This window comes from Sphaeramia orbicularis, chromosome 13, assembly GCF_902148855.1.
Source record: "Sphaeramia orbicularis chromosome 13, fSphaOr1.1, whole genome shotgun sequence".
In the NCBI taxonomy this organism is placed as follows: domain Eukaryota; kingdom Metazoa; phylum Chordata; class Actinopteri; order Kurtiformes; family Apogonidae; genus Sphaeramia; species Sphaeramia orbicularis.
In genome coordinates, this window is record NC_043969.1 from 32,394,000 (window position 1) to 32,404,573 (window position 10,574).

The following is a 10,574-nucleotide window of genomic DNA, read 5'->3' on the forward strand; positions in this document are numbered from 1 at the left end:
TGACAACTGTGAAAAATGCCTAAAGTCCAAAATTGAGATTCAAACTACAGACCTTTCTTGCTCAATAAAAGCCAACAGGTTACAATCTGTTAGGTTGTTGTAGCATTAATTGTGAATATGTTTCGCTAGTTATTGCTTGGTACTTTTTTACATTTATTATACGTGTATTATTTTTTATGTATATTACTTTTGTTTTTCACAAATGACAGCATGTAGTTTTAGTAAAGAGAATAGTTTTTCAATTATGTTTTTTTTTCTTTACCTGACATAGATTAATTATCCATGACACTGAAAAATACAAAATCTGAGATTCACCGTTTTAACCAGATCATCCTACTTTCGCTCTCTGTAAATTTGGTGAACATGTACATTTTGTTATTCAGTTTGATTAAAATGAAACTATTGCAACATGTTATTATGTGACCCAAAATAAACTGAATGTTGACAGGGGTTATATGTTGTGTTGATATTCCAAACTCTCAACAGCAGGGGTAGTCACGTACCAGAACACACTTAGGACTACCAAAACCACCAACAAATCAACGCTATGTATCCACAGACTGTATCACTCACTCAATAAAGTATAAAGCTCAGTGCTTACACACATCTGTACTATAGAATCATCAGGTTTGATCATTCAAACTAAAACTCAGTTAGTCAAACTAACACTGTGTCTTATAATCATGCATACATTCATGCTTCAGCTGATAGTTTACGTTATAGCTCTGTTAGTTTAGCTCTGTTTTAAGACAGAAAACAGCCACAGTAAACAGCCTCCATTTTCTGTATGGCTTGTGTTGTCAATAGTTGCACTAAAGATCTGTTTGGATTCAACCAAACAAAGTTAAAACAGTCAGAGTTTAGACTGAACTGTGGATCAACTAACATAATACTCAACAATAATAACTTACACTTTCAAGTGTCATAATCAAACTCACCCATGTAGAAGAAACACTGTGATTTCAGCAACAAACTCCATTTGTTATTTGTTATTACCCCAAAGGGGAGGCAAGGGGTATTGTTTTGTTGTTGGTTTTTTTTTTGGTTCAGTTTGTTTCTTTGTTTGTTTGATAACACTCTAGCAGCATAACTATTGGTTGAATTCATACCAAATTTGGTTATGGATTGACAGTGACCAAGAATAGATCTCATTACATTTTAGGAAAAGCTGGTTGAAGCTTCCATTTTTTATGATTTTTTTTTTTTTCATCTTTTTTTTCCCCCATTTACTTATAATGGGCTAACTTTCACATGTCTGTAGCAGCAAAACTATTGGTTGAATTCATACCAAATTGGGTTTATAGATTACCAGTGACCCAGAAAAGATCTCATTACATTTTGGGAACAGTAGGTCAAAGTTCAAATTTTTTATGAATTTTTAAAATCTTCCCATTTACTTATCATGGGCAAAATATGAAATAGGGGCGGGGTTTGTTGTGCCTGGCACCACTTGTTTAGAGCTGTGTTTTACAGTGGCGAAAAATACAACCATACTTCTTGAGAGACAGACAGAGTGACTCAATACTCCCTCTAGTGGTCACATAAATCCTTCTCCATTTATATCTCTATAATCAAGGCCTAACTTCAGTTCTCATTAGGTCGTTTATTAACACGACAAAGTAGCAATACTACATACAACCCATTTAAATACAGCCATTATTATAAACTAGTTCAGTTTTAATGTGTACAGAATGATACGAAAAAACTCCACATAATGCATAGTATGGATGTTTACATATACAGCCTTTTTCTGTATAACTCATTCTGATCAACATTAGATGAACATGCATGGAATCTGATTGTTTTCCAGATGAATGTGAATATGCAACAACATAAATTCAAAGGAGATACTCATAATACTCTGGGTTTTGACAGTAATGAGTGGGCCTACAGTTTGAAGGGAGAGCAGAAGAAGACTCTCTCTTTATCAGGAACATAATCTACTTTTGATCAGTTGAAACCATCCTAAAGGAATTCATTCAAACTGGTGCTTTATCTCTGATTGCCCTCACTCCTCTCCAACGCAGATGGCCAGTTACTCTAGTGCCAGCTCCAATTTCCCTATTTTTGTCATTAGCAGTATTTAATATCCAATAAACGCTGAGCAACTAGCAGTACCCAAAAGAGCCAAATCATATGTGATAGCAACTGCTGCCGTCACACATTGAGGATGAGCAGGAAGGCCAAATGATGATGTAAGCCACTTACAACAGAGAATTGGACAAGATGAAAAAGAGTGTGATATACTGTGAAACATTTCTCAAAAAGAAATCCAATAACATTTTCCTTAGCTGCATGAAGAAAGAGAGGGAAATGAAAACTGGCTCTAGACCTCATTTCAACATGCAACATGCTGTGGTAAAGATGGAAACCACACTCAAGTGGAATCTACACAGGGAGAAGGAAAACGGCTGCGATTCCCTGTGTTTCTGTGCTAAACGTTCACCCAGACTGCACATCTTATCATCAACTAAAAGGTAAACAATAAGAAAAGTCAGCTTCATCTGCTGTGAGCTGGAGGTAGCTATTAATAGCCCGTCCTCTAATTTAATTAAACCTCATTTCAGTGCACAGTTAAAAATCAATTGTAATAGCCAATGAGAGAATTGGAGGAGACTAATTTCTCCTCAGAAATGTTAAATCGGTCACCTTCGAGATATTTCCCCTCTGGATGCTATCTATCTGCACTGCAGCTACTGTAAACGCAGTCTGTATTGACTATTAATGGACTGCTATGCAACAGCTACCTGATAATCATCATTAGTGAGTGTTGTCATCCCCCCCCCCCCCCCCCCCTTTCTGTCTGTGCTGTGGTCACTTACAGCACATTCAGCCTGAAGACGTCCGTGTATGCAGGCATTACATCATTATGACCACACTTAATGGTCTTGTGATTTTATATTGGATATGTACTGAGCGAGGAGGTAATCGGATGACTGCAACTTCCTTCTGAAAGTGACAAAAGGACTCACATTCACCCTCTTCTTACTCATAAACATCTTAACCCATAATGCTACAAACATACACCAGCAGCCAAAATCATCTACTGATCTAAAATGTTTAATACCTGTTGATCTGTTGATCCACTAATCCTATCAAAACATGTAAATAATCGGTGTAAAATGCAGTTTGTCATCTTTCATGGTCATCATATATGACCTATTTGGACATTCAGAGGCTCCATAGGGAACATGGAAAACACAGTCATCTTCTACAACATTGATTCACCAGTAAAACCCATGGAGTTGGATCAATGACAGTGGATGCTCAATTAATGATATATTTTGATGAAAATATCAGTTTTTATTCTGTTTTCTCCGTTTTTGATATACTAACCCTTAACTTTAATCTGAGGTTTTATGAACATCTACATAATTAGTACATTAAATACTGGAAAATACCAGATTTTTACTGGAAAAATGCAAAATACAAAGGATTATTTTATGATAAATGTTGACAAATCACTTAAAGGAGTGATATTTTCCTTTTTTAAATGGAATTATGCATTTTAAAATATTTCCCTGTAGTCTACATAAACTGTAAATGCTATACTTGGGTCTGAATTCTTCATTAATTCAACTCCACAGGCCCATCGTCAACAATATTTTTGAGTAATGACACCAGAAAGGTCGTTTTGAGCGCTGGCCCTTTAAATTTAAATAAGCCACTTCACACCCCACCCCCTCCAGGTTGTTGACCGTGCTTTCTGTCGCGTTCAGCCACTTGTGTTCGTTAATACAACAACTGAACATTTTAGGTAATCGGCAAAATGAATATAAAGATAGCTTTGGAGCACCTGGAGGGTTTAAATTCAAACTTTTTAACTATTAGGGTCCCCAAATACACAAACAAATGTCCCAAAGACTAATAAAAGTGGCTTTGGCAAAATATGACCCCCTTAAGGAATGTTAAATATAGAGAAAAAAAAAAAAATCAGAGAACTACCACAAAAGTAGCACTGGGTCTTTATGGGTTAAAGCAAGAAGAATGCAGCTGTAGCACCAACCAATGACACAACACCATAGTATGAGTAAGATACAATGTTCCCTTCAGTACATTATTGATATGACTGTATATTAGTAATTGCCTGAAGAGAATAGGCACCAAAGGTTGACTTTACAATCTACTATAACTCAGGACTCTTGGCATCTGTATCCTTATCTATAAAGTTAATTACAGTCAGAAGATATAACAGGTTCAATAACATTTGCTTGTGCTCATGTCAAAGTTGTGTTGGAGTCTTTTGTTAATGTCAGCTCACTTCATTTCTGAGAATTTATCTAATGTTGCAGAAGAAAGGGACTGAAGAACATAAGGAATTTTGCAAATAAAAACAAAAGAACCTCTTCACCAGCTGTTATCACGGACGTAGACAAATGAGAAAATTGTTACTTAGAAACTGAGTCAACAAACAACTGCCTACACACACTCGAAAATCTTACACATTGAACCTTTAACCTGAATTGATATCTTTATGCTTCTGGTTTCACAAGCTGTGGTTTTGATCATCAACACGTGTAACACACCATCACTATTAATAATGTTTCATTTATTTTCCAGGTTAATGGAAGCTTAATGAGACGTCAAAAAACAGAGTAAAATATTAATTAATGCTGAGTCACTGTTGAAGGAGCTCATCAGTTCTCACCTGCAAGAATGTTTTGGTAAAAAAAAAAAAAAAGTGTTAAAATGTTCATGTATTCAAAATGTCTGAGCTTATGCAACAAATTAGGTGGTTTAAATGAGGATAATCAGAGCAGACTGAAGGCTCCCTGTGGCTTTCTGGTTATTAACATGAACACAGCATTACATGCCAATACAACTGTTGCAGATTGATTTCTTCTATTGAGGTCCATTACTTTGCTATAGACCAGAATGGTGTACTTAGTAAATAAAACATCTCTTTGCTCCTTAGTGGCAGGAGAGCGTAGAATATTTAAAATTTAACACTTGCTAAATGCTTCTTCACATAGTTTAAAATTCGAGAGCTAAGTAATTGTGCTTTCAAAAAGCCTATTTCAAGAGACTGAGAGCTTTTTCATAGCCACAGATGCAAAGTGATTCACCAAAGGCAAAGCAGAAAATGCTGTTTCAGTCCTCCATTTACTATTCCGACACCAGCATGACGTCAAGACTCTTAACAATGACAAACAACATGCCGGCCAGTGCCCAGCTCCAGGTGAGCCGGTCCCCTGCCACCGTCTTGTCTCTGACCTCAAACAGTGGCGGGCCAGCTGCTGTGTGCCTTGTTAAGAGCTGCTCCTCGACACAGGCCCAGTGTGCATCCCCATGACAAACACCTATTAAATTTAAATTAACACTGGTTTGTATGAACAAATAAAATAACAGAGGTCACAGGCTGAATGCATTAGCATACACCTCTGTAGCATTCAGAGAACATCATGGTGCTACTGTTGCGAGGCTGTCGGGGGACCATTTGCCAGTACAGCAACACAGCAGTCTATAGCAAGAGAATAACACAGCATATGAAGTATTTATCCGCCTTAAAATGACTGCCTTAGGAGAATCGCTGGCAACAACAAAAGGTGGCCGTAATCTGTTCCGGATCAGCACTGAACATCACACAAAACTGTATTTAACACAAACACATAGGTGCTCAGGGATAATGGATAGCATTCAGTATATTCACCTTCAGAGAGGCACTGAGGGGAGAGAAGGGAGACTTTTCATCAGCATCCTTCTGCTCTATTTTTAGCCTGACGTTGAATTTCAGCAACACAGCAGGTAGCCCCGTTTATTTTATTTGGACAGCAAATGAAAAATATCCTTCAGACGTGATTCAATTTCGTCAAAATATGAAGAGTATGTAAGGCTCTGCACTGAGTCACGTTATGGTTATTGAACAGCTACTGGACGGTGACGACTGAGGGTGATTAGAGAAGCAAAAGTTCTTTAAGAGGCTTGGCAGCACCGTGCATTTCCAGCATCGGGCCAGATCTATGCAGATCCAGTTGTTTCCTCAAGGATTAAGTTGACGCTGCGAATTCCCGTATCAGCAGGTTTAGTGCAGCTCTCATTAAAAAGCCATTAATCCTTATGGTCGTCTGTGCCTTGTGTTTTGTAAGGGAGCACTCTCAGGTGTGAATTCAAACTGCCCACATGAACAGACAAACCACAGCTGGTGTGTTATCCAAAAATATATGACTCTTAAACAAGATTCTTATAAAATTACTGGATTAATAGCCAATTGGATGTGCTCAGTACTTAAAAATAAAACCGACAGATCTATTAATATTCTCTAAAATGTCTCACCTGCTTAATTTTATATTTTTCTCAGCACCGGCCTTATAATTTCTAAATCCCTCTTACTCCACTCATATTATCTTTCAATATGTGGATGATTAAAACTAGAGCTCTGTTTTGATAGACAGTAAATCTGGGCAGACTGCCATGTTTCCACAGTAGCTGGGAAAACGCAATGAGAACTGTAAAGCTTAGATATCATCCATAAATAGTGATGGTTACACTTTAATGTGAAAATAAACAGCGTGACTGCCTATTTGGTTTTTAATTCACAGCTCCTGGAAAATAAGGCACATATTTGTACACTCAAGTTAGAGACGAAGATATTTTAAATTAGATTTTAACTCTTTAAAACCTGACGTGTCATCGCTGACACACCTATGCAGTTTGGATGGCTGTAACTCTTTCACTGTTTGTGCAATTGGAAAAATTTCAACGGTTTCTTAAACCTCAGATGCTGTGCTTTATAAGGTTTATTGGGTCATTCTGGTAATTTCACCCATGCCTGTACTAGAAGCTGGAGAAGAAGCCATTTTAGCAGTATAAACTGGCAGTAAATTATAAATGACTGGTAGATTTTGAAAGTTCTAGGCTAAGTGCTTGGGAAAAATGGGCAAAATGACTCACTCACAGCGTATTTTCGAACCTTTTTATAGTGATATTAAGAAAAAATAGTTCAGATGGACCGTTTTAGGCTAGGATTTAAAGGGTTAAAGTGGAATCCTCATCACTTGTATCACAGCTGTTGGAGATAATGTCTGTGTTTATATAGTAAATTGGTGGGATGTTGAAAAACTGCTTCTGCTTCACGAGTTAAACTGAAAAGTGAGGTCAAACTGTATTTAATGGAAATAGACAGAGTGTATGCCCGAGCTATGAATGTACTAACAGTGACCTCACATACAGCATTCCACATGGCCATCAATCTGCCACCAGCACATTGGAGCATCATAGGGTTCACACCATTTTACAGAGCACGAGCGAAACAATTTAAAGCCTCGCACTGTAATTTCTGTGTGAATTTTACGATGCATCTCACTGCAATATAATCAAGATTAACTGGAGAAGAACTACCATTCAATGAGACAAATAAAATGATTTCCATGCATTCAGGGAAACTCATTTGTCTTGTGAGATTGCTAAAAACAGAGGGACGTGCTTGATTTGTAGAATAGAGCAAACTATTGGTAAACATATAAGACGCATGAGATGAATTTTTGGTTCATACTGATAATCTGCAATACGCTTTTCCAAATCCAAAGAAAAGCTATTTAAATGCAAAGACAAACTCAAAATTTTGCATAATAAAAGACAGATTCTTGAACTTTCCTATATTTATTCATTCCTTTTTTATCACAGATGGGATTTTTTATTAAATGCTTCATTGACTCACATCTCATGGTGAATCTAACTCTTCATTATTTGAATCTGCAGAACTTTGCTGAAATTGAGCGGGAAATATTTTCCATTCACATCATTTTATATATTTTTTAAGTTGCTGCACCTTCATATTTGCAAGACTTTTCAAAGCATAAAATGGAGATGGGAACTCAAGTGGGACTAAGTTGGTCTATAGTATTGCATTTCTATGCCTATGTTAGAAGACAAAATACACTGACTTTAAGGAATGCTTCTTTGTGTTTTCTTCATTTCTTTGTAATAACCTGTAAATCACTGTCAAATCACAGACTTCAGACTTGACTTGGACGATAAAATTAAATACATGTCATGATAAAAATGTTCACATCAGTCAAACCACTATTTCTCTCCAGTTAAAAGGCTGATTATTTGTTCCTGACTAAAACCTGAAGAAACAACATGGTTATTTGTAGTTTTATAGTATTCGTCACTAAGAACAAAGATACAAAACAAGATGAAAACACATCTTTAATCTCCAAATTGGTGTTTAGAGCTCATTTTGCAGATTTTTTTTTTCATCATCAAGAAAATTGCTGCAATCTGAGTCCTCATTCAACAAGATGAAAATTGCTTCAAGGACAGTTATTTGTGGTTTTAAACCTTATAGTTAGAACATGACAAACTTAACAGCATAACATAGCAGAAGTTGGACGTTCGGAACCATCATAATGATAAAACCCCTGTTCAGCAATAAATTAAACATCTAAACATCATAATATGAAATTATAGCATGATAATCACAGCCACTGACCTCCAAAGACAAGCATGGCCATGATATGAACTAAGATAAGACTTTATTGATCCCATATTGCCATATTGCAATATGATATAAAATGATGTTATGATAATGATCACCACTGTTTTATTGTCCAGTCCTACTCATTTAGCATCTCTAGCCCAAATTATCCAAAATAAAAGCCCTTTCCTATGTTGACACTTTCAGCCACAACACAGAGTAACAGTGATCTGATATTTTATTGATCCCTGCAGGCAAATTCTCTCTCCACTCTCGCCTCGCCGAAAAGGTCACAACACAAAGGCCACTCAGAGAACAACCCTGAAGCTGGTGGATATTGCTCATGGACACTTCATCAGACCCCACATTTTCACAACACCCAAACCCTGAAGCTGACACTAAAAAAAGAAAATCTCACTATAACAATGTTGTTGCCTTCAGCATTTTCATTAGGTTTTTAAGACTCAAACAGTTTCCATTGGAAACCTCAGATATGTCATGTTTTCCCAGTTATTAAAAGCCACATAAACAAAAGACTTGAGATCTAAGATTTCCCTACTGCTCAACAGAAAAATGAAGCCTATTGGCTGGTAATAAGCTTTTTGGAAGTGAGTCACCTGTTATATGGTGAAAGAAGATTTGTTTTGTCTTTCTTTGAGATATTTTATAAATCTTTTAATAATATAGATGTAAAATGAGCATTATTTTAACAATAAAAACAACATGAACCAAAGGAAAACCCTGTTAGTGCACAAACAAATACACTAAAGACAGTCTGGAAATTAACAAGCAAATCCTATGGAAACATAACTGCATTACTCAAATACTAATAAAAAAAATGAAGCACTCAGATGTCACTGAAGCCATGATGCACGTAGGTGGAATAGATCAGCCTATAAAAAACATATAAATGACCAATAAACCTTCTCATTCTGCAGAAATATCTGTGTCAACACACTTTAACAGCCTAGAAAGGCTATAGCAGATTATTTTCACAATCAGATGAGCTGCATGAAATAGTGGGCGCTATTATTGTCAATGCACTGAACTCTCCAGTGGTGTTTTCCACTTTTCCTAGATGAATCCGTCCCTGGATGACCGTTTTCAATGGTGACATGTTATGAACAGATAATAGTGTTTTGTCCCATGTCTTGCAGATTCAGTGACCTGGTTCTGAATTCTCACCAGTGCAAAAGTTTACTGTGGTCAAATCTAGAAACCTATTTAATAGCTGTTACTAAAAATAGTGACACAGCATCTCATCGCCAGGCTATGGTGAGAGACAGTCATATTTGATGGCACAGATCTGTGACAGCAGATTTAAGTCCATCATCGGTACCAAAGATATGGATCATGAGTGGGTTATCCACGCAGCGTCACGGAATTTGACACATTTCGTTGCAACAGTCAGGACAGAGGGCTGAGTGGATGACAGACACATTTAGGGACAGATCCTTGCTGGATAGTCCTGGATGGCATGTGCACAGATCGTCGCACATTCCTACAGATTAACACCATTCATGCAGGACGCGACAGTGCGCGCCAACGTCCAGCACGAGACGCAGGTTTCCATCTACCTGTTTGCACGAGATCACGCATTCAGTATCCCCCCTTACCTTTTCCTCTGGTCTCCTTTGACATAGTGTCTGTGTCTCCCCTGTGGGTCTGTGCGTGTTGTGAGAGTGTCTGCGGTCACTGGACGAAGCCGTCACGTTTTCCAGCGCGCCACTGTTTGGTCCGTTAGTTAATGGAAACAGCGACGCTTCATCCGTCCCTGCACCTTGACGCCTGCCAGACCCGAAGCAGGCTGACAACGGGCACAAGGAAGCTACAGCAGCCGCCTGTGTGTCCTCTCACCGTGGGGAGATGCCAAAGAGGGGGGTGGAAGGAAGCCAAAAATCTGCAGATGCGCCCTCATTCACCTGTGCCAGGTTCCTCTGAGCATTGACCCGCCCCTGCCGCATGCTCCACACTTTGGGCATTTGTTGTATCTGTGCAGACTTGGCTCACATGTCATGCCCGCCCAGCTCCTTGCTTCTCTCTTCCCTCTCCGTCGCGTAACATCAGCCAGAGTTTCTCCAAACAAGCCCCGGCTCTGCAGCGCGACTGCCTCCAGTGGTGCTCACGTCTGCGGCTGCGGCTGTGGATGTGGATG

General features: G+C 38.1%; 1 protein-coding gene across 2 annotated transcripts in view; it reads right to left on the bottom strand.

Annotated features, from left to right (window-relative positions):
* The window catches only part of pitpnm3 (PITPNM family member 3), a 123,535-nt gene extending 112,961 nt beyond the window's left edge, over window positions 1-10,574 (bottom strand). Inside the window, exon 1 of one of the 2 annotated variants that reach the window (XM_030152203.1) lies at window positions 10,036-10,574. In XM_030152203.1, coding sequence (XP_030008063.1) covers window positions 10,036-10,060 — 25 coding nt within the window. In that variant the 5' untranslated portion in view covers window positions 10,061-10,574. The remainder of the gene's footprint in view (window positions 1-10,035) is intronic. The other variant, XM_030152204.1, reaches the window with a different exon arrangement.